The 25,192-nt window shown below is 48.6% G+C and overlaps 1 protein-coding gene across 1 annotated transcript in view; it reads left to right on the top strand.

Moving 5' to 3' along the window:
• Positions 1–4,172, top strand: part of LOC141176257 (microtubule-associated serine/threonine-protein kinase 3-like) — a 42,759-nt gene extending 38,587 nt beyond the window's left edge. The window contains exon 7 of the mRNA XM_073660223.1: positions 4,129–4,172. Within this exon, the coding sequence (XP_073516324.1) occupies positions 4,129–4,172 (44 nt within the window). The remainder of the gene's footprint in view (positions 1–4,128) is intronic.
• The last annotated feature ends 21,020 nt before the right edge of the window (positions 4,173–25,192 follow it).

Here is a 25,192-nt window from a genome sequence, read left to right as displayed (position 1 = left end):
TCCATACAGTATTATGGGCCCACATAGTCCTCCATAAAGTATTATGGGCCCCACAAAGTCCTCCATAGAGAATAATAGGCCCCACATAGTCCTCCATACAGAATAATGGGCCCCACATAGTCCTACATACAGAATAATGGGCCCCACATAGTCCTCCATACAGAATAGTCATTTCTCCATTATATTGCTGTATTATGTCTGTAGGATTAATATCCTCTAATACATTTTATTTCTTCATCATTTTATCACTATTTTAGAAACAACTGAGCTGTTGGATTCTGACAGTGTGATCTTAGAGATCCCGGAGATCCAAGAACCTGCCGGTGTAAGTATTATAGAGGTAGATGTCTGTGTATCACCAGATCACGGGGTGTGAATGACCCGTCCAGTATTATCCCCCATATAACCAGGGGGCGCCTCTATTATTAGAGGAGATGACACTATTGCATTAGATAATAGCGTTTATATTATAGGGAATCCGTCAGCAGGTTTCTGCTCACCTATCGGATCAGTGACATCAGCTGGGACATAATATAGGGGGAGACGTTTCTGCATCTGGAGATTTTCTCCAGCAGCTTCTAGATCTTAATATCATTTCTTCTTCTTCTTCTTTTCAAGGACTTGATGGAATCATTGATCCCGGCGAGAAAGCCGCGTATGAGCGACTACGAAACATCTAAGCTGATCAGCAGTGGATCTTTTGGGTGAGATTTCAGTTGGCATAAGCCACATTTCTCAGGGTTCCCTATGATAATGCTTCATCCTCTGCGCTCTGCCATTCAGTGTTATTATAGGAACATGATCTGAGGTGAAAGGTGATAATGTGACCTGGGTGAGGGTTCGGCAGACGTGGCATTGTGCAGACTTCCCATAGGTGATAATGTGACCTGGGTGAGGGTATGGCAGACGTAGCATTGTGCAGACATCCATAGGTGACAATGTGACCTGGGTGAGGGTGTGGAAGATGTGGCATTGTGCAGACCTCCCACAGGTGATAATGTGACCTGAGTGAGGGTCCGGCAGACGTGGCATTGTGCAGACTTCCCACAGGTAATAATGTGACCTGGGTGAGGGTCTGGCAGACGTACAATTGTGCAGACTTCCCATAGGTGATAATGTGACCTGGGTGAGGGTATGGCAGACGTAGCATTGTGCAGACATCCATAGGTGACAATGTGACCTGGGTGAGGGTCTGGCAGACGTGGCATTGTGCAGATTTCCCACAGGTGATAATGTGACCTGAGTGAGGGTCCGGCAGACGTGGTATTGTGTAGACCCTCCCATAGATGATCTATGTAGTATTATTTAATGTATTTCTAGATGTGGATTTCCAGTAATGGTCGGACTTCTGGTATTAAACATTAGTACAGAAGATCATATAATGACTTCTATAGAAGGACTGTTAATAAGGATTCACTATAAACCATGGTTTCTTCTTCTCTCCAGGTCCGTCCACTTAGTTCACCATAAAGACTCACAGAATATCTTCGCTATGAAGAAAATTGCCAAGCGGGACCTGGATACTCCAAAACATGTGGAAGGGGCCTATCTGGAGAGGGACATCCTGACATTCGCTGACTGTCCCTTTGTGGCTTCCATGCTCTGCTCCTTCCCTACTAGATCTCACCTGTGTATGGTCATGGAGTATGTAGGAGGTAGGAGATGTACATGTATTATATTCAGCCCATGTCTGCTGACATCTTATCAGCGCTCATATCATTAGGACTTGTCCCCGTGGACGGTTACATCCCCGCACAGCATTTACTATAGATATTATGGAAAGTCATTGATGTGTGTGATCTCCCTGTATGTCCGCACTGAGCACGTCAGTATCGCCAGCTGTAGACGAGATGAGACATCACTTTATTAGTGACATGGACGACATCTCACCATGACCTCAGACTAATATTCTGTGCTCTATACATTATATCTGTATATATTCTCTCCTGCCCCAATGTCTCCGCTCACTTCTCATGATCCATCGTGGTGATCTGCTGTATAAACCCCTCACCGCTCATATTTCCTTTCTTCTATAGGTGGAGACTGTGGGACCCTCCTAAGCACCAGGGGTCCTTTATCTGTCCCCTTGGCCCGCCTGTACTTTGCAGAAGCGATACTTGCTGTGGAATACCTGCACAGCTATGGTGTGTTGCATAGAGACCTGAAGCCAGAGAAGTAAGTGCCCCCTATAGTTTAATAAAGGGGGGAAAGTTATCATTTATTACCACACAGCCCGTGAGCCTAAAACCATCTTCTCTTTCACAGCCTCCTGATTACACCGGCTGGACACATTAAAGTCGCCGATTTTGGGATTTCAAAAGTTGGTGTCATGATACCAGAAACCAACACCCACAAGGAATCATTGGAGGACATCGCCAGAGAGTTCCAGGACCATGAGGTTGGCATCACTTACAGGAACTTAGATGGTTCTTTACAAATCTCATCACACTATTGTCTCTTCTCTACGTTCTTCATTTCTAGAGAACTTTTCAACTGATATTTTATCTTCTGTCATTGAGTTTTTATGTCGAGAACTTGTCATAATAATAATTTCATCGATTCTCATTTCTACCTTCTGTTGGTTTCCAGGACTGTGGCACCCCGCTTTACATGGCCCCAGAAATCATTCTGAAGAAAGGCTATGGAAGACCTGCCGACTGGTGGTCAATGGGAATCATCCTGCATGAGTTTCTGGTGGGATATGTACCATTTCATGGGGATTCCCTATCTGAGCTCTATAAAAATATTGTCACTGGTAAGTAGAATAATCCGATCATTGCTTTGACTGGCTACATGAATTTAGTTATTTCCTCTACTTTATCTTACAGTCCAAAACAGAGGTTTTATTTTCTGTAATTTTCTATATAACAGGAGACATAATTTGGGATTGGGATCGCGCTCCTCCCCCCGATGCTCAGGACCTTATTAATGACCTGCTCAGAACAAATCCTGCACAAAGACTTGGGACAGGTAACTGATATACTTTATTAGTATTAATATTCACTTTTTACAACGAGGACTCTTCGCTCCTGTCCATGAGGATCAGCACTTCTCTATCTGCTTGCCTATTTCTAGTTCTCCATAATATAACTTTCAGTTTGTTTCCTTCGGTTTTGTCATTACTTAAGATTAAGATATACTGTTCAGATATGGAGCAGCCTCTAACAATGTCCGCATCACTTTTGTTTTTCTTTTTCCAGGAGGAGCATTTGAGATCAAGAGTTATCCATTCTTGAGTGACTTAGAATTTGAAAACCTTCTAAGTCAGAAGCCGGAGTACATTCCTCGGCTTGTTTCAGATGAGGACACCAGCTTATTTATCAGTAAGTAGAAGACGTCATCTAGACTAAGCGGCTGTTTGTCTCGTCTTCAATAATATGTGACAATCGGTTCCCATTAATAGTAGTGATAAATGGTGACTGTGTTATACTGACAACCGCTAATAACACTTCATTACCTATGTCTTGTAGATCACGCTGATACAAACAAGCCTATTGTCTCAGAGGAGGAGGACACAAGTGAGGATAATGAGAGCCTTTTCTTCCAAAATTTTGCAACATCCTCTAAAAGGCTTTCTAAAGTAAGTGATCAATAAATCCAGAATACATAAAAAGACCTCTAAAAGTAAAAAATTGAATTTCATATCTTATTTTTGTCCTTTTTTAGCTCTGTACCACCGCTATCAAGTTTCCTCCAGAGTGTACCCCGGCATCCAGCAGAAACATCTCAGAAATGTGAGTAGATTATGGGGTCATTATTGGGAGCTCCAAGCTAATATATGTGCACAATACCAAATATAGGACATAAATACCATAATATTGAATGCAGCATCCACCGCCCCATGATCAGCGGTCATTGGCTATTGGCTTCAGAATCCGCTGGAGATAACAACCCATAATTGCTGCCGGTCAGGCATTGTTAGTTTTGCCCACACTACAGGAGATATGTAGTATTACATGCCGGCCATTGTTGCTAGTTGTTTCCATAGAAGGTAGTTTTGAGCAGGAGACTTCCCCACTATGACTTTCATATGTCCTATTAAGCCTTATAGTTGGGGTTCTTCTAGTGAGACAATCCCATTTATACTGAATTTACTTGTGATTTACACGTTTTTCTTCTTCCTAACAGGCAGAAAGGATTTTTTCCTGAATCTGCGAGAGACGATGCTATAACCAGCTTGCCGTCCTCGTCCCCATTGTCAGGTATGTACATGTCTATAGCACAAACAATGTGAATGTTGTCATCAAGGGTGAAATATTTCCACATGGTTTTCTTTAACGGGTCTCCTATGTTATCCATGTTTCAAGGAACCCAATTACTTTGCCCATGGCCCATACTGTGTCTCCATTTCTGTAATTTTGTACAGTATTATCATGGATTCTGTGATACATTGTTGCATCCAGTAACCTCCGCCATCATAATGAGATATCGTCTCCTATAGTAGAATATCGCTCATTAGGGATGCACCATATGGCGGCACACAGGGCGTTCACTGCTCCATATTAGTGACACATCTAATGCCCCTCATATGAGGTCATGTCCGGTATATAGGACTTATTCTGCCCTATTGTGTAATACCAGATTGTCAGGACTATAGGGGACAGGACTAGAACAATCTATGTACTATATACAGGAGCGATACAATGCAGACCCCATAACAATATGTCTTTAGTGAGTTGTTGTTTTTTCTTCTTTCTGATCAGAATTTCCAGCTGACAACGAAAAATCAGAAAATGGGAAAAAGGGGAAAAAGAGACGAGGTAAGTGTGAGAGTCATCTCCATGTTGTGTGATGTCGTCAGTGAGAATAATTCATGTGGAGCAGATGTCATCTGTCGGAGATGGGATTGTCACATGTATGATGGCTGACGATGATCCCTGACCTCTGTGTGATGAGATTCCTCTGCCGTCCGGCCACAGTGACCGCACAGTAGTATCATGTCATATGGAGTCCCATCACTTACATTATATTTCCTTCTCTTCTCATAGGTTCCATCTTCCGCCGGATCTTATCATCCTGCCGGCGTGGATTATCCAGGGCTGCTCGCGTATTTGCGTGTTGTCACCGTTCCCCTAGAGACATCTAAAAGACGGTAAGCCTCCGCATCCAGCGCCCTGAAGTCCAGCAGATCCACCATCACTGCTGGAGCTGTACAGAAGGACCTTCACCATCTACCGGTGGCCTTCTGACTGTTACATCTTTGCCCGGACAATCTCAGTATCACCTCTGTCACCAGGCTCCGCGGTATTCATACTGCTCGCAGACGTGGCGGTTACTGATCACCTGGTATCTGACCCCGGCTGTCCTCCTGACTATGAGTTTGCCTACTGATTCTGTTCCTGGTTTTGTCCCTCCCTTCTATCCTAATATTAATAAAAAAAAAATACAATTATTATTACTGTGATCTTGGTTCATCCATCAAACTTTACTCTGCATTTTGTTAACTGATAAAAATAATTTATTGACACTTCTGCTTTTAAAACGATATATACAGTATGCTTATAATATATATACAGTATGCTGATTATATATACATGGTGACAAAGTCACTGGCAAAGTGCTGGAGGGGAGGTATGTTTCACTGAGGCTATTAGCTTCAGTGATTTGAAGCCCATAAGTTTTACACCAGCACACTATGTGTTGAGAGGGATTAATCGGCCATTTTAAGGGCTGGGTTTTTGTGAACGACCATAGAACGGGTTGGGAGGTCATTCACCATATCTCCACCCCAGGGTGGGGACTAGGATGTATATAGTCAGCCTTCTAAGGCATTGAGTGTTCAGTAGGGCTGTAGAGAGGAACTCCAGCGCTTTGTGTCCTGAGAAGGAAAAGCTGAACTAGTGGATGGTTGTTCTCCTGAGCGGGCAGATCCCCACAGCAACACGGCTGTATGTTATGTTTTGTTTTTCCTTAGGTCAGAAAGCTCGTATTTATTTTTGCTAACTCCTCACTGGCTTATGCAGCATCTACAAATAAACCAGTGAGAGACTTAAGGAGACGGCGCTCCGGTGGCTACTTCTGTGTGCAACTGAGTGGGCCGATCTACCATAGTATATATAAGGCGGCATGCGTGTCTTTGTCTGAAGATTCGATAAACTGCGCATGCGTGATGCGCAGCCTGGCTCCAGAGAGAAGCAGGCATCCAGCCGTTACAGGTAAGAGGAGGTGTATGGCGCCGGAGATCGCGGGATGCGTAGACACTGAACGCATACCGCGATCTCCGGCGCCATACTTACATACTTACCTGACCGGGAGGAGCGTTGCTGCGGCGCCTCTCTTCGCTGGAGACCGGGGGCGGAGTGAAGGCGTCAGATCGACGCATGCGCATTGCGCTATCCGGCGTCATTTTACTAAAGACACATTTACAGTGTGTCTTCAGCAAAATGGCGCCGGACAGTGCGGTGCTCCAGCGCCGCACTCCTCCCCCGGCCTCTGGCAGAAGAGGACGCAGCAGCGCTGGAGTACAGAGAAGAAAGGTGAGTATAACTGTTTTTTTTTTGTGTATGTGTGTACAGTGTGAAAGGGATGAGGGGGCCACACATAACACGATTGTGGGGTGAGGGGACCATGCATATATCAGGACTGGGGGGTGAGGGGTACCATGCATATATCAGGACTGGGGGGTGAGGGGTACCACACATACCAGGATTGGGGGGTGAGGGGTACCACACATACCAGGATTGGGGGTGAGGCGTACCACACATACCAGGATTGGGGGTGAGGGGTAACACACATACCAAGATTGGGGGTGAGGGGTAACACACATACCAAGATTGGGGGTGAGGGGTACCACACATACCAGGATTGTGGGGTGAGGGGTACCACGCATACCAGGATTGGGGGGTGAGGGATAACACACATACCACGATTGGGGGTGAGGGGTACCATGCATACCAGCATTGGACGGTGAGGGGTGCCACACATACCAGGATTGGGGGGTGAGGAGTGCCACACATACCAGGATTGGGCGGTGAGGGGTATCACGCATACCAGGATTTGGGGGGTGAGGGGTGCCACGCATACCAGGATTGCGGGGGTGAGGGGTGCCACGCATACCAGGATTGGGTGGTGAGGGGTAACACGCATACCAGGATTGGGGGGTGAGGGGACCATGCATACCGGGATTGGGGATGAGGGGTGCCACGCATACCGGGATTGGGGATGAGGGGTGCCACACATACAAGGATTGAGGATGAGGGGTGCCACGCATGCCGGGATTGGGGATGAGGGATGCCAGGCATGCCAGGATTGGGGATGAGGGGTGCCACGCATGCCGGGATTGGGGATGAGGGGTGCCACGCATGCCGGGATTGGGGATGAGGGGTGCCACATATTCCGGGATTGGGGATGAGGGGTGCCACGCATACCGGGATTGGGGATGAGGGATGGAGTGCCATGCATACCGGGATGAGGGATGGGGTACCATGCATACCAGGATGAGGGATACCATACACACCAGGATAGTGATGAGGGGTACCATACATACCAGGATAGGGATGAGGGGTACCATACATACCAGGATAGGGATGAGGGGTGCCACACATACCAGGATAGTGATGAGGGGTGCCACGTATACCAGGATTGGGGGTGAGGGGTGCCACGCATACCAGGATTGGGGGTGAGGGGTGCCACGCATACCAGGATTGGGGGTGAGGGGTACCACGCATACCAGGATTGGATGGTGGGGACAGGATGGGGGCAGCACAAATACAAGGAGGGGGGCAGCACATACCAGCATGGGAGACCATATACCAATAAAAATGCTCGCCACCCGGGCGTAGAACGGGTTCAATAGCTAGTAGTATATATATGCTGAATGCATATACCGTATTTTTCGGACTATAAGACGCACCGGACCATAAGACGTACCTAGGTTTTAGAGGAGGAAAATAGAAAAAAAATGTAAGCAAAAAATGTGGTCATTATGCCCTGTTAAGGGGGAGGGGGTCTGCTGCTTACACTGTTATAGGGGTAATGTCCCCCAATTCTGTTAATATCCCCCATCCTGGTATATTTATATATACACTGCTCAAAAAAATAAAGGGAACACTGAAATAACACATCCTAGATCTGAATGAATGAAATATTCTCATTGAATACTGTGTTCTGTACAAAGCTGAATGTGCTGAAAACAAAATCACACAAAAATCATCAATGGAAATCACATTTATTAACCAATGGAGGCCTGGATTTGGAGTCACCCCCAAAATTAAAGTGGAAAAACACACTACAGGCTCATTCAACTTTGATGTAATGTCCTTAAAACAAGTCAAAATGAGTCTCAGTATTGTGTGTGGCCTCCACGTGCCTGTATGACCTCCCTACAATGCCTGGGCATGCTCCTGATGAGGTTGCGGATGGTCTCCTGTGGGATCTCCTCCCAGACCTGGACTAAAGCATCCGCCAACTACTGGACAGTCTGTGGTGCAACGTGACGTTGGTGGATGGAGCGAGACATGATATCCCAGATGTGCTCAATCGGATTCAGGTCTGGGGTACGGGCGGGCCAGTCCATAACCTCAATGCCTTCATCTTGCAGGAACTGCTGACACACTCCAGCCACATGAGGTCTGGCATTGTCCTGCATTAGGAGGAACCCAGGGCCAACCGCACCAGCACATGGTCTCACAAGGGGTCTGAGGATCTCATCTCGGTACCTAATGGCAGTCAGGCTACCTCTGGCGAGCACGTGGAGGGCTGTGCGGCCCTCCAAAGAAATGCCACCCCACACCATTACTGACCCACTGCCAAACCGGTCATGCTGAAGGATGTTGCAGGCAGCAGATCGCTCTCCACGGCGTCTCCAGACTCTGTCACGTCTGTCACATGTGCTCAGTGTGAACCGGCTTTCATCTGTGAAGAGCACAGGGCGCCAGTGGCGACTTTGCCAATCCTGGTGTTCTGTGGCAAATGCAAAGCGTCCTGCACGATGTTGGGCTGTGAGCCCAACCCCCATCTGTGGACGTCGGGCCCTCATACCACCGTTATGGAGTGGGTTTCTAACCGTTTGTGCAGACACATCCACATTTGTGGTCAGCTGGAGGTCATTTTTCAGGGCTCTGGCAGTGCTCCTCCTGTTCCTCCTTGCACAAAGGCGGAGGTAGCGGTCCTGCTGCTGGGTTGTTGCCCTCCTACGGCCCCCTCCACGTCTCCTGGTGTACTGGCCTGTCTCCTGGTAGCGCCTCCAGCCTCTGGACACTACGCTGACAGACACAGCAAACCTTCTTTCCACAGCTCGCATTGATGTGCCATCCTGGATGAGCTGCACTACCTGAGCAACTTCTGTGGGTTGTAGAGTCCATCTCAAGCTACCACTAGTGTGAAAGCACAACCAACATTCAAAAGTGACCAAAACATCAGCCAGAAAGCATTGGTACTGAGATGTGGTCTGTGGTCCCAACCTGCAGAACCACTCCTTTATTGAGAGTGTTTTGATAATTGCCAATAATTTCCATCTATTGTCTATTCCATTTGCACAGCAGCATGTGAAATTGATCGTCAATCAGTGTTGCTTCCTAAGTGGACAGTTTGATTTCACAGAAGTTTGATTTACTTGGAGTTATATTCTGTTGTTTAAGTGTTCCCTTTATTTTTTTGAGTAGTGTATATATATATATATATATATATATATATATATATACATACACTGTGGCTCTGGGTGTTGGGGGGAACGGCAGTGGCGGAGGAGAGGGGCACAGAAGGCAGCAGCCACCTGCTGCAGCCTTTACCTGAACGGGATTCGGGCATATGATCTGACGTGGCCATAGACTATAATGGTCCAGACAGAGTGAATGTGCCCTCTGTCGTGCATCAGGTGTGTACGCCTACTGGAGGCGCAGTCTACTAAGCCTATGACCTCGTCAGTGCACACTACCGAATCCAGTTTTGTGGGGGAGTTCGGACCAAAGTCCCGACTGGTCCATGTGAAACTCCGTAAGGAAGAATGATGAGATACATACCTGCATAGACAGAGTATGAGAGTGATGAATGGATGGATAGATGGGGGCATTTTTGTCAGGTTTACACAGTGGCTGTTGGGCAGGAAAGAAATCACTTTGTGCAAACGTTGTCCTTATAGCCATGATTCCTTTTTCAGACCCCACCGCTCCACAATTTTACCACGGCCACTGATTTTACCTCGGCTCCCAGGAGGCTTCAGCCGCGCTCAACAGATTCGTCAACTTTCACAGAAGTCCAGTAGGTTCTGCCCTATTTCTGGAAACCTCCATATGGCAAATATGGATGAGACAGACGGATGATTAGATGGATGACTGAGAAGAGGGCGCCCTGATAATGAGCATATATTACAAAGTCAGTACAAAAACAACAGGGGTCCAGGACCCTGGCCGTGTAGACTGATAACTGGTGTACTGCACTTACAGGGGGACATTAAGTCATAGGGGCCACACCAGGCAGGGACCCGATATTACAGGGTGGCAGGAGGGCGACTATTGCAAACAACATAATTAGAGCTATGGGCCCTTATGTGCAGAGTATTCAGGGGCCCCATTATGCAATGCAGGCGGGATACAGAGCCCCAGCAGAGCTCAACAATGACGGATACAATGTTTTATAATGGAATTGACCTAATAACAAGGCACCAGTGTAATGGTATCAGGGGCCCCGGCAGCCGCCTGTACTCAGCTCCTATATATCAGGTGTAAGGGCCACATAGTAATGGTATCAGGGGCCCCAGCAGCCGCCTGTACTCAGCTCCTATATATCAGGTGTAAGGGCCACATAGTAATGGTATCAGGGGCCCCAGCAGCCGCCTGTACTCAGCCCTTATATATCAGGTGTAAGGGCCACACAGTAATGGTATCAGGGGCCCCAGCAGCCGCCTGTACTCAGCCCTTATATATCAGGTGTAAGGGCCACATAGCAATGGTATCAGGGGCCCCAGCAGCCGCCTGTACTCAGCCCTTATATATCAGGTGTAAGGGCCACATAGCAATGGTATCAGGGGCCCCAGCAGCCGCCTGTACTCAGCCCTTATATATCAGGTGTAAGGGCCACATAGCAATGGTATCAGGTGCCCCAGCAGCCGCCTGTACTCAGCCCTTATATATCAGGTGTAAGGGCCACATAGTACTGGTATCAGGGCCCCCAGCAGCCGCCTGTGCTCAGCCCTTTTATATCAGGTGTAAGGGCCACATAGTAATGGTGTCAGGGGCCCCAGCAGCCGCCTGTACTCAGCCCTTATATATCAGGGGTAAGGGCCACATAGTAATGGTATCAGGGGCCCCAGCAGCCGCCTGTACTCAGCTCCTATATATCAGGTGTAAGGGCCACATAGTAATGGTATTGTAGCACCCTGAGGATTCGGCTGCTACAGGGGTATTGCACCTCAGCCAGAGGTGTGATATTCCACTCCCGGGTAAGGATGGAGTGTGGAACTGAGCTCGGTTAGCTGCATGCACTACACACATCCCATTTCCGAGGAACAGACCGACGGTACTCCCACCAGTTTATGTGCAGGTACGACAGTGTCCGTTCCTGGCTGGAGTGGGAGGGGGGTGGAACATCCCAGTAGTGTAGGGGCAGATAGGGGGAGCAGTCTGGGTAGAGCTAGGAGCTCATTGGGTGCTGGTCACCTGAGCTCACACATAGAGGGAGTATATAAGGTGGGCACCATCTTAGATCAGGGTCTTTGCAGAGGAGTCTTTTGCAGAAGGCTGGTCAGTCTGTCAGTCTTTTGCAGAGCAGTGGAGGAAAGCAGAGGAGCAGAGCAGCCCCAAGGCCAAGAGTGAGAGAGGAGAAAGAAAGACCCAGAGGGGGAGAAAGAAGGAACTCTGAGAGCCCAAACTAAATCAAAGGGTGAAGAGTTGGCAACAGGGTACCGGATCCCAAGCTGGCAGAGGCTACAGCACACCTTAGCCAGGAACCGGAGGCCGTGGGCAGAATCTGCCACGGCCACCCACTATATCCACCCGGAAGGCAGACCACGCATAGGGTCAGGGAACCCAGAGACAAGGGTTTACCACCAAGAGGCCCGAGGGAGCCGGACATAGGTGGATCCCTGGTGGGGAAGGCCAGAGACGAGGACAGGACAGAAAGGGAGCTCAGAACCACGCTCCAGAACTACTTGGGGGTTGGCCGAGTCCAGGACCTGGTGGACGCAGCACGGCTCGGGTGGTCACTCAAGGCCGGAGTGACCGGTTCAAGAACAGCAGTAAGTAAACAAACCCTGAACTGCACAGCCCGACTCTGACTCTCATTTCCATCCTCACTGCACCTCCACAACCACCATCCTCTGCACCTGACCCCCTGAGGCTATACCCCTCCCGTTGGGGGTTATTCTACCTGGGCTGCACAAACACCATCAGCCTCAGCGGACTCTGCTGCAGCGGCGGCCGTAGTGACCGCAATTCAACGGGTGGCGTAGTCGACATAAAGAACTTTAGTAACATCATAAGGACTGCCACACACTGAGCTTGACACCCTGGGCACGGACCGGGTCACAGCCACTCGGAGACTACAACCCCCATCTGATCCGGCTCCGGGTATCCCCAACAACACTGGCCCAGGGGGCGCGTCAACTTTGGCGTAGTCGGCAGGATAACGTGCCCGCAACAACCGGGTACTGCGTGCCTGAAGAAAAGTACATCGTTACCTTAAAAAGAAGTCTCCCGCCGGTTCCGGAGGGTCCCCGCCATCGGGCCCCATCACAGGTCGTTTCCCGCCGGTTGTCCGCCATTTGCAGCTTTTTCCCGCCATCCATGGAGTTTCCCGCCACTGGGAGACGATTCCCGCCATTTCCGAAGATTTCCCGCCTTGGAAGAGCGGACGCCATTATGGGCGTGCCAGAGGGTGGCAAAAGGCCACCTCCCATCGTGGGCCAGGTCGAAGAATGGCGCCAAAAGCGGAAACCGCGCCCACCAACAGAGACTGTGATGCTGGAAGTGTCCATCAGCGTAAGAGAACTGCCCCTGGAACTGACAATCACCAAGTTGCCCCGGGACCACCCTCGATGTGGGCGGAGACAGAAGAAGAGAGCAAAGATGGGTGTCACCTGGAGAAGTCTGGAGAGAGCGCACCCGGAGACAAGACGTCTGGAAGAGAGTCCAGAGAGAGCCTACCCGGAGATGGAGGGAGAGCCAGGCAGCACCGACCCAGTGGTCAGGAGCCTGATGCGGGCCGCCACTCCAGGCAGCACCGACCCAGTGGTCAGGAGCCTGTTGCAGGTCGCCACTCCAGAAGGCCTGCTGGAGATCCTAACACAGCTCCCCCGAGACCGGGAGTGTGCACAGACTGCGCTGGAGGGCCTCGCACAGAGGTTGGCCCGGGTGCAACGAGAGACGTTGGCGGAGTGGAGCCGAGAGATGGCCCAGCAGACCGAGACTCGTCAGCGGAGCACGCCACCCGAGACGAGGAGACAGACCGCCTCTGAGGATGGCGCAGGAGGACTGAAGGCCGGAGACGGCGCCGAGAAGGGAGCCGAACGAATGGAGGCAGGTAAAGGGGACGTCACTACCCCGAGCTGGGAAACCGCGTGCCTGCCCCAGCTCCCCGTCGCAGAGCCCGAAATTCCCCCTGCCGTGCCCGTCGCTGCATCGTCACCGCCGCCGACTAGGCCTCAAACGGAAGCCGCGACCCCTGTGACGTCACACGCCTCGACCTCGAGCGTGGCCAAGCAGGAAATACCACCGGCCTGGTCGCAAGGCCTAGTACCCCCGGGCGCCGCAATACCAACAGCGCCCCCTACCTCCGCGGAGCCCCCGGCCTGGTCGCAGGGCCGAGTAACCACGGGCGCCGCCGTTCTTACGGTGCCCTTTGCCTTTAAAGTGCCCCAAGCCTGGTCGCAAGGCCTGGTCGACCCGGGCGCAGCTACCATCAACGCGCCCTCAACCTCTAGAGTGCCGCACCTGGGTGAGGACCTGTTCGCCCAGCATACGTGCCCGGATGGGCAGCCCTTCGTATGGCCCCAGGAATACATCCAGCTGGAGCTGCAAAAAGCAAGGGCCATGTGCGAACCCCTGATCCCGGCTCCAAAGCCCATAAAGAGGATCACGCCCCCGCTAGAAGAGACCCAGTTTGAGTGGGATCCCACCGGAGAAGACCTCATGGGGTTCACTCAGGAGACTCGGGCAGCCGCAGCGGAGCGTGCAGAGTGCTGCCGCCAGCAGCTCGAGGTCTTTGAGAGGGAGCGGAGAGAGAGGCGGGTCCGGGAACAACAAGCCCAAATAAGGAGCGCGGAGCAGAAGAGCCGGACCAGGAGAAACCCCCGTGCAGCGCATGGTCCCCGTACCATCGGGACTGTGATAAAGTTCAATCTGCAGCATGGGTGGGGTTTCATCAGGGATCACCGCACCCCAGGCGACGTCTTCGTGACCAGGAGAGACGTTGAGTCCCACCTACCGGAGGGACACAGAGGTCGTGACCTGTATTTAGGGGACGAGGTCACCTTCACCCGGCACAAGTGTGCCAAAGGACCCTACGCCCTCCATGTGCATCGCCTGACGGAGGAGGAGCTGCGGTGTGAGGAGGAGCAAGAGGACCCGGACGGGTATGAAACTGAAACTGTCCACAAAGAAAGAGCAGGAGGACGCCGTTGTTGAGTACGGTAGTGAAGAGACTGTATAAAGTTGCCCGTCGGGGTACAAGAACTGTTCTAGTTAAAATATAGTCCCCGTTGGGACCAGCAAATTGAACTGTTAACCCCGTGTGTCCCTATTCCCACTGACCGAGGACTGAGAGCGGTCAATCCTCCCTAATACCTGGCCGAGGACTGAGAGCGGCCATATTTCCCTTGTATATAGTTGCGCTTCCTAAAGCGCCCCCTACTGGTTTTATAGGAAACTGTTGTTTTTACTACAAGAGACTGTCGCACTTTACCCGGTCACAAGTTGCACCGTGACCAGAGGAACCAGAAACAAGAATGTTTATATGAAAAGTTTATGCTGCTGATAATGTTTATATGTTTTATATGTTTATGTTATGAAAAAAAAAATGTATGTTTGTGGATGTTTGTATCTTACAGCCCGAGGACGTGCTGTGATTTACCAGGGGGGAATGTAGCACCCTGAGGATTCGGCTGCTACAGGGGTATTGCACCTCAGCCAGAGGTGTGATATTCCACTCCCGGGTAAGGATGGAGTGTGGAACTGAGCTCGGTTAGCTGCATGCACTACACACATCCCATTTCCGAGGAACAGACCGACGGTACTCCCACCAGTTTATGTGCAGGTACGACAGTGTCTGTTCCTGGCTGGAGTGGGAGGGGGGTGGAACATCCCAGTAGTGTAGGGGCAGATAGGGGGAGCAGTCTGGGTAGAGCTAGGAGCTCATTGGGTGCTGGTCACCTGAGCTCACACATAGAGGGAGTATATAAGGTGGGCACCATCTTAGATCAGGGTCTTTGCAGAGGAGTCTTTTGCAGAAGGCTGGTCAGTCTGTCAGTCTTTTGCAGAGCAGTGGAGGAAAGCAGAGGAGCAGAGCAGCCCCAAGGCCAAGAGTGAGAGAGGAGAAAGAAAGACCCAGAGGGGGAGAAAGAAGGAACTCTGAGAGCCCAAACTAAATCAAAGGGTGAAGAGTTGGCAACAGGGTACCGGATCCCAAGCTGGCAGAGGCTACAGCACACCTTAGCCAGGAACCGGAGGCCGTGGGCAGAATCTGCCACGGCCACCCACTATATCCACCCGGAAGGCAGACCACGCATAGGGTCAGGGAACCCAGAGACAAGGGTTTACCACCAAGAGGCCCGAGGGAGCCGGACATAGGTGGATCCCTGGTGGGGAAGGCCAGAGACGAGGACAGGACAGAAAGGGAGCTCAGAACCATGCTCCAGAACTACTTGGGGGTTGGCCGAGTCCAGGACCTGGTGGACGCAGCACGGCTCGGGTGGTCACTCAAGGCCGGAGTGACCGGTTCAAGAACAGCAGTAAGTAAACAAACCCTGAACTGCACAGCCCGACTCTGACTCTCATTTCCATCCTCACTGCACCTCCACAACCACCATCCTCTGCACCTGACCCCCTGAGGCTATACCCCTCCCGTTGGGGGTTATTCTACCTGGGCTGCACAAACACCATCAGCCTCAGCGGACCCTGCTGCAGCGGCGGCCGTAGTGACCGCAATTCAACGGGTGGCGTAGTCGACATAAAGAACTTTAGTAACATCATAAGGACTGCCACACACTGAGCTTGACACCCTGGGCACGGACCGGGTCACAGCCACTCGGAGACTACAACCCCCATCTGATCCGGCTCCGGGTATCCCCAACAACACTGGCCCAGGGGGCGCGTCAGTATCAAGGGCCCAGCAGCCGCCTGTACTCAGCCCTTATATATCAGGTGTAAGTGTGGCACCCCAGGGGTCTGATTTCCACAGTAATAGCAATATTATGTCTGAGAGCAGGTGGGAGGTCTCTTGGTCAGGAATCCTGTGCATGCCACACCTCCTGCCCAGTCCTGGGAGGGGAAGAACTTCCCCTATATAAAACTGGGGCTGAGGCAGGGTTAGTTAGTTAAGAAGAGGAGCAGCTATAGGAAAGAAAGATCAGGAGCTCAGTGGGAGCAGTGCTACAAGGAATCAGGGGCTGGCAGCTGAAGAGCTCGCCATGATTGAAGAGTTACCACCGGACCCGGAGTCCGAGGCTGTGGGGACTAATCCTTACCCAGCAGCAGAAACCGACCGGCAGGGGATTTCAGGTCCTCTGGCCAAGAAACCCGAAGGCACGGTCACACGCGTGGGACCAGCACCGCCGTCGTGGAGCGGAAGCCACTAGAAGGCCCCGAGTCACCGGCCATACGGGTGAGCACCACACGGTACACTCAGGGACGTGGGCTACTTTTACCCGCCTCTAGCAAGGTAGCCAGAAGAGTACAATTAGTTGGGGAGGCCTACAACTCCGCCTAGCCAGGGGAAATCCCATCTGCTCAAAGACTGACCAGGCCCCGATCGCTAGCCAGTACTCCGGGAGGGTCTATCTTTATCACCAGTAAAGACCCTGAACTACACCGCATCGTCTCTGAGTGGTTCCTGCTACCCCCATCATCCACGTCGGCTGCCCTGAGGCCATACCCCTCCCGTTGGGGGTTATACCATCTACGCTGCACAATCGTACCACCGGCCTCAGCGGTCTGCCCTGCAGCGGCGGCCTCATAGCCGCATTCAACGGGTGGCGTAGTCGAACACCGTACCATCTACTGCTAAACTCTGCCACACAGTTTGACTCCCTGGGCACGGACCAGGTCACCGCCACGAGACTACTACCCCCAACAGGCCCGGCTCCGGGTAGTCCCCGCGTGCGCAACGCTACACCAAGTAGGCCCAGGGGCGCGTCATAAGGGCCACATAGTAATGGAATCAGGGGCCCCAGCAGCCGCCTGTACTCAGCCCCTATATATCAGGGGTAAGGGCCACATAGTAATGGTATCAGGGGCCCCAGCAGCCGTCTGTACTCAGCTCCTATATATCAGGGGTAAGGGCCACATAGTAATGGTATCAAGGGCCCAGCAGCCGCCTGTACTCAGCTCCTATATATCAGGTGTAAGGGCCACATAGTAATGGTATCAGGGGCCCCAGCAGCCGCCTGTACTCAGCTCCTATATATCAGGTGTAAGGGCCACATAGTAATGGTATCAGGGGCCCCGGCAGCTGCCTGTACTCAGCTCCTATACAGTGGTGGCCAAAAGTATTGACACCCCTGCAATTCTGTCAGATAATACTCAGTTTCTTCCTGAAAATGATTGCAATCACAAATTCTTTGGTCTTATTATCTTCATTTAATTTGTCTTCAATGAAAAAACACAAAAAGAATTGTCCTAAAGCCAAATTGGATACAATTGGCAATAACTAAATCACACTTGCAGCCAGTTAACATGGATTATGTTATGATCTGCAACATAAACTAAGGAAAGAAAGGGAAAAGCTGTCCCTACAGTAAGACTAAGCTGAATCCCTACGATGTAGCGGGCAGCCTGTTCCTTGTGAACAGACCCGCCTTCGTCCTCGGCTAGTCTGAACAGAGACCTATAGAATAAAGGGAGGGGTCCCTAAAAGAACTAAGGACTGGGACAAAAAATGGACACCTCCTAACAGAAGTTGTTGCAGAGCAAAAATACAAACTGAACAAAAAGTACTAGAGGTCCAGAGGACCAAGCAAACTAGACAGAGATAGGCACCGAAGCACCTGGCTAGAGAGACAGGCAAAAAACACTGAAGTCCAGCAAAGCCAGAAGGGCGGAGCTGGAATATATAGGCAGCTAGTCACGTGACCGCAAAACACAAGATAGCAAAAACTAACAGGAGGGTTCTAACAGAGTAAAGTTGACTCAGCCTCTGTCCTGTGTCCTTGTGTGTACCACATTGAGCATGGAGAAAAGAAAGAAGACAAAAGAGCTGTCTGAGGACTTGAGAAACCAAATTGTGAGGAAGCATGAGCAATCTCAAGGCTACAAGTCCATCCCCAAAGACCTGAATGTTCCTGTGTCTTCCGTGCGCAGTGTCATCAAGAAGTTTAAAGCCCATGGCACTGTGGCTAACCTATCTAGATGTGGACGGAAAAGAAAAATTGACAAGAGATTTCAACGCAAGATTGTGCAGATGGTGGATAAAGAACCTCGACTAACATCCAAACAAGTTCAAGCTGCCCTGCAGTCCGAGGGTACAACAGTGTCAACCCGTACTATCTGTCGGCGTCTGAATGAAAAGGGACTGTATGGTAGGATACCCAGGAAGACCCCACTTCTTACCCCGAGACATAAAAAAGCCAGGCTGGAGTTTGCCAAAACTTACCTGAGAAAGCCTAAAACGTTTTGGAAGAATGTTCTCTGGTCAGATGAGACAAAAGTAGAGGTTTTTGGGAAAAAGCATCAACATAGAGTGTACAGGAAAAAAAAGAGGCATTCAAAGAAAAGAACATGGTCCCTACAGTCAAACATGGCGGAAGTTCCCTGATGTTTTGGGGTTGCTTTGCTGCCTCTGGCACTGGACTGCTTGACCGTATGCATGGCATTATGAAGTCTGAAGACTACCAACAAAGTTTGCAGCATAATGTAGGGCCCAGTGTGAGAAAGCTGGGTCTCCCTCATAGGTCATGGGTCTTCCAGCAGGACAATGACCCAAAACACACTTCCAAAAGCACTATAAAATGGTTTGAGAGAAAGCACTGGAGACTTCTAAGGTGGCCAGCAATGAGTCCAGACCTGAATCCCATGGAACATCTGTGCAGAGATCTCAAAATTGCAGTTTGGAGAAGGCACCCTTCAAATATCAGGGACCTGGAGCAGTTTGCCAAAGAAGAATGGTCTACAATTCCAGCAGAGCATTGTAAGAAACTCATTGATGGTTACCGGAAGCGGTTGTTCGCAGTTATTTTGGCTAAAGGTTGTGCAGTCAAGTATTAGGCTGAAGGTGCCAATACTTTTGTCTGGCCCATTTTTGGAGTTTTGTGTGAAATGATCATTGATTTGATTTTTGTTTCATTCTCTTTTGTGTTTTTTCTTTGCAAGAAAATTAAATGAAGATAATAATACCAAAGAATTTGTGATTGCAATCATTTTCAGGAAGAAACTGAGTATTATCTGACAGAATTGCAGGGGTGCCAATACTTTTGGCCACCACTGTATATCAGGTGTAAGGGCCACATAGTAATGGTATCAGGGGCCCCAGCAGCCACCTGTACTCAGCTACTATATATGGCCACGGCCGAAAGTGTTGGCAATCTTAAAATTGTTCCAGAAAATGAAGTATTTCTCCCAGAAAATTATTGCAATTACACATGTTTTGTTATACACATGTTTAATATTCTTTGTGTGTATTGGAACAAAAGAAAAAAACAAACAAAAGGAAAAAAGGCAAATTGGACATCATTTCATACAAAACCCCAAAAATGGGCCGGACAAAATTGATAGCACCTTTCCAAAATTGTGGGTGAACAACTTTGTTTCAAGCATGTGATGCTCATTCAAACTAACCTGTGGCAAGTAACAGGTGTGGGCAATATGAAAATCACACCTGAAACCAGATAAAAAGTGGAGAAGTTGACTCAATCTTTGCATTGTGTCTGTGTGTGCCACACTAAGCATGGAGTACAGAAAGAGAAGAGAACTGTCTGAGTACTTGAGAACCAAAATTGTTGAAAAATATTACCAACGGATTTTGGGTCGCAATGTAGTGCCCAGTGTCAGAAAGCTGGGTTTGCGTCCTAGGTCATGGTTCTTCCAGGAGAATGACCCCAAACATACTTCAAGAAGCCCGCAGAAATGGATGGAAACATAGCGCTGGAGAGGTATGAAGTAGCAGCAACTATGAGAGACATGGAGCAGTTTACAAAAGAAGAGTGGTCAAAATTCCAGCTGAGAGGTGTAAGAAGCTTGTTGATGGTTATAGGAAGCGATTGATTGCAGTTATTTTATTCCAAAGGGTGAGCAACCAAATATTAAAGTTGAGGGTGCCAACAATTTTGTTCAGACCATTTTTGGGGCTGTGTGTGAAATTATGTCCAATTTGCCTTTTTTTCTGCTTTTTTGTGTTGTTGCAATACACACAAAGAAAATAAAGTGTGTATAGCAAAACATGTGTAACAGCAATAATTGGGAGAAATACTTCATTTTCTGAAACAATTTCAAGGGAGTGAACACTTTCGGCCATAACTGTATGTGTAATATATACATATATACATACACACACACACATACAGTTGAAACCAGAAGTTTCCATACACTATATAAAAAGACACATCTGCATGTTTTTCTCAATATCTGACATGAAATCAGAATAAACCTTTCCCGTTTTAGGTCAATTAGGATTACCATAATTTTTAAAATTTGCCAAATGCCAGAATAATGAGAGAGAGAGAATGTTTAAGTCATTTTTATTACTTACTGCAAAGTCAAAAGTTTACACACACTAAGATTACTATGCCTTTAAACAATTCTGGACTGCCCATATGATGATGTAATGTGTTTGGAAGCTTCTAATAGTTTTTTTTTCTGTAGTATCATAGGAAAGTCTAAAGAAATTAGCGAAGATATCAGGAAGAGAATTGTGGACTTGCACAAGTCTGGCTCATCCTTAGATACAATTTCAAGATACCTGACGGTGCCTCGTTCATCTGTACAAACAATTATACGCAAGTATAAACAAGATGGGAATGTACTGCCATCTTATCGCTCAGGAAGGAGACGGGTTCTGTGTCCCAGAGATGAACGTGCTTTGGTCCGACACGTGCATATCAACCCAAGGACAAAAGCAAGAGACCTTGTGAAGATGATGGCGGAAGATGGTAAGATTGTGTCAATAACCACAGTGAAACGAGTACTGTATCAACATGGGCTGAAAGGCCACTCTGCCAGGAAGAAGCCATTACTCCAAAAGAAACATAAAAAAGCCAAATTAATGTTTGCAAATGCACACAGGAACAAAGACCTTAATTTTTGGAGACATGTCTGTGGTCTGATGAAACTAAAATTGAACTTTTTTGGCATAATGACCATCGCTACGTTTGGAGGAAAAAGGGAGAAGCTTGGAAGCCTAAGAACACCATCCCAACTGTGAAACATGGGGGTGGCAGCATCATGATCTGGGGTTGATTTGCTGTAGGAGGGACTGGTTCACTTCACAAAATAGATGACACCATGAGAAAAGAAGATTATGTGGCAATACTGAAGCAACATCTCAAGACATCAGCCAGGAAGTTAAAGCTTGGGCGGAAATGGGTATTCCAAATGGACAATGACCCGAAGCATATTGACAAAATGGGAACAAAGTGGCTTAAGAATAACAAAGTCAATGTTTCGGCGTGGCTATCACAAAGCTCTGATTGCAATCCTATTGAAAATTTATGGGCACTCTTGCTGCGAGCAAGGCGACCTACAAACCTGGATCTGTTACCCCAGTTTTGCCAGGAGGAATGGGTCCAAATTCCGACCAACTATTGTGAGAAGTTTGTGGAAGGATATCCCAAAAGTTTGACCCAAGTCATTCAGTTTAAGGGTGATGGTACCAAATACTAATGAAATGTATGTAAACTTTTGACTTTATATATATCAAAAATTGATTCTGCTATAACCAGAACCCTGGTAGGATAAACAAAAACATGAACACTTCAAATAATATTAACAATATAATTTTATTAGAACATAAAATAACAATAATTAAAATAGCAGGGGCCTCAAATGTGAGGGACAAACAAATGCTGTACCCTATATCTGCGCAGCAAGAGTAATAACCATATATTACCCCATTACTGAAATAATGTGACTATACAAATGCACTACAAAAGATTTCAATCTGAATAACCGCTCATGTGGCAAAAATAGAAAGAAAGAAATGCATATGCTATTATAACGGTCACTAGACTATCACTGATGAGTTTGAGATACGCCTATAAAATGTAAAGCGGCAGTGCATATGATGATATAGAGTCGACTGTCCAGCAAAAAAGTGCAAAGTGCTTAGATAAAGATAACGTATTGTTTCCAGCCTCAAAGAAACTAATGCATATAGCGGTTAATAATGTTAGTATATCTATCAGGGGAGACTGGGTACATAAAAGAGGCTGGGTACGGTCCCATAGAATAACTATAGTGTAATAGTGGCACTGTCCACAAATAGACAAAACAGCTCAACACATCATGAGAAAGAAATACCTGGTTAGAATGGCAGCTTCTAGGCAGGGTAAGCACGCGTCCCTCCACCCCGACGCGCGTTTCATCAACACTTCCTCAGGGGTCGTGCCAGGGAGGGGAACGCCAGATGTTATATAGGGAGCCTAATCCAATCATGAACCGAGCCGGAGAGAAAAAGTGTGTCACCTGACTTTCCGGTATGTGTTCTGGCTGGTATACGGCGTGAGACATTCTGTGCCCGCCACAATACATGTGACTCTGCGGCTTCTGGCATTTGACCCGCAAGCCGGCAGTGCAGTCACGGACATGACGGCAGTGCGTGCCAGCAGGGTCTAAGAGCCAGAAACAGCCAAGGTCAGGGGGAGGCGCCCATAAATGCTAGCGCTCAGCAGCCATACACTCTAACCTGATCATACATAATACTAAGATGTGAATAGGCAGAAATTATGGGATTCTATTGTGTCGTGAACAAATATACACACTGATTAGTGATTAGAATAATGTTAAGACTTTGCAGTAAGTAATAAAAATGCCTTAAAACATTCTCTCTCTCTCATTATTCTGGCATTTGGAAAATATCAAAAATGATGGTAATCCTAATTGTCCTAAAACGGGAAAGATTTATTCTGATTTCATGTCAGATATTGATAAAAACATGCAGATGTGTCTCTTTATATAGTGGATGGAAACTTCTGGTTTCATCTGTATATGTATTGATTTCATGGCTCTAATGATTTTTGGGGGAATTGCTCAAGTTTTTAATGTAAGCATCAAAAATTGTAAAAAATTTTTTACACTTTTATATTTTTTACATATTTCTATGTCGCCAACAAATTCTGCAAAGTTCAGTTTTTTTCTCATTAATAAAACTTGCATTTTTCTAATCATTTATTGTATCATAAAATATTACACACAATGCAGATTGTTCAATTTTGCCAAAATTTGACTTTTCCCATGTGTCCACCAGTCTTGACCAGCACCGGCAAAATTTTGAAGCCTTGCGGAGCTTCTTGGGGAGAAGCTTAACAGCGCCGCAGGTTTTTCCAGCTAATCCTTCACTAAAACAGGCGTGTAAAAGGCCAATCTTCATGAAATGGGACATAATCTTGTGTAACTGTCTGCCCAGAAACAATGTAGGGCTGACAATTATCTAATAGGTTTGAGGCCTTAAAGGGACTCTGTCAGCACAGAATGACTGTTCAAACCAAGCACAGGCACTCGATGCACTCTTGCTGCGGCCAAACAGTTAAGTGCATCTTCTCATCTACGGTATTTCTATCCCTGTTACAAAATGGAGCGTCTGGTTGGATGCCCGACCACTGATCCATTCATTCTCAATGGAGCTGTTGGAAAAAGCAGAGCGCTCTGCAGCCCCAAAGGGCAAGAATGGAGGTCAGACTGAGCATGTGCACCGCTGCCCAACTCCAAAAGTGATAAAAGTGCCGCATTCTGCCCATCAGTGCCGCTCTAAGCTGTTGGACACCACCGATCACCTTGGATAGGTGATAAAGGGGTCGTCTGATGAAAAGAAGTTCTCTTGATTTATGTACGGAAGCATCGTTATAAAATACAGTTTTCTCTCATAAATTGTGAGATTTTAGTATTACGTTATACCAGGGATGGCCAATTTATTTTCCCGAGGAGCCCTCCACTGTTCTGGAGGGAAAAATCAACAGGCTGAAATCAATTCTGCTCAATATTAGAATTGATACATTCCGCTGACTCGCTGCTACATGTTACGATAGAGCTTATTGTATCGTCTATCCTTACTTGTAGTGACTCGCCCCCTGGGCCATGGGGCTCTCGGAACCAGACAACAGGGCAATGCTGGGAGTAGTAGTGGCGACCCGGTCCCGTGGCTCAGGGTGGTCAGACCAAATGCTGTGGCAGTGTATTTGTAGGTTTTGAAAGTCCGACTACGCCACCTGTGGATTGCGGTCAGGGAGGACCGCCGCTGCGGGGCAGACCGCTGAGGCTGGTGTTGGGGGTGCAGCAGGGAATAGTACAACTCCCCACGGGAGGAGTGTAGCCTCAGGGCAGTGTAATAGGATGCTGGGGGTGATGGTGCAGGCGCAGCAGTAATCACACAGAGTCCAATAATGCAGTCCAGGGTCTTTTACTGCAGATCTTATCACAGACCCACCAGGAGTACAGGGAGGAATGGACCTGGGTGTCTGAGGGCATTCGGGCGAGCTCCACTGGTCAGGGTGAGTGGGTAGGCCTACCGTTCTCTCTCTGCCCTTGCTGACTATCTCCCCCTTTAGTGGTATGATAGCCCACGTCCCTGAGCTGGCCGTGTACTACGCCTGTATGGCTTGCGACTCGGGCCCTAGGTACCTATAGCTTGTCTGTGCTGTACTGGTCCCTCTGTGTGGCGGACCTTCCAGGCTTCTTAGGCCAAGGGACCTAAAATCCCTCGCAAGTAGATGATCTGCTGCAGGACTTGCAATTCTGACAGCCTCGGATCCCAGTGTCCAGTATGTTGTTCTCTCTCAGCCAGGACCAGCTCTCGTCGCCTCTGTCCCTGGCTTGCTGTTCCTCCTTAGCCTCCTGGACTCCTCAGCTGCCGTTGACCTGTCCCTCTCTTCTGGGAACCCTTCTGGATGCTTCAGAAGTGG

The sequence above is a fragment of the Phyllobates terribilis genome, unplaced genomic scaffold, assembly GCF_046119375.1.
Source record: "Phyllobates terribilis strain yellow unplaced genomic scaffold, ASM4611937v1 Scaffold_19__1_contigs__length_20705806, whole genome shotgun sequence".
NCBI lineage: Eukaryota > Metazoa > Chordata > Amphibia > Anura > Dendrobatidae > Phyllobates > Phyllobates terribilis.
Note: the sequence above shows the minus strand (reverse complement) of the source record. Positions and strands in the feature narration are given on the sequence as shown.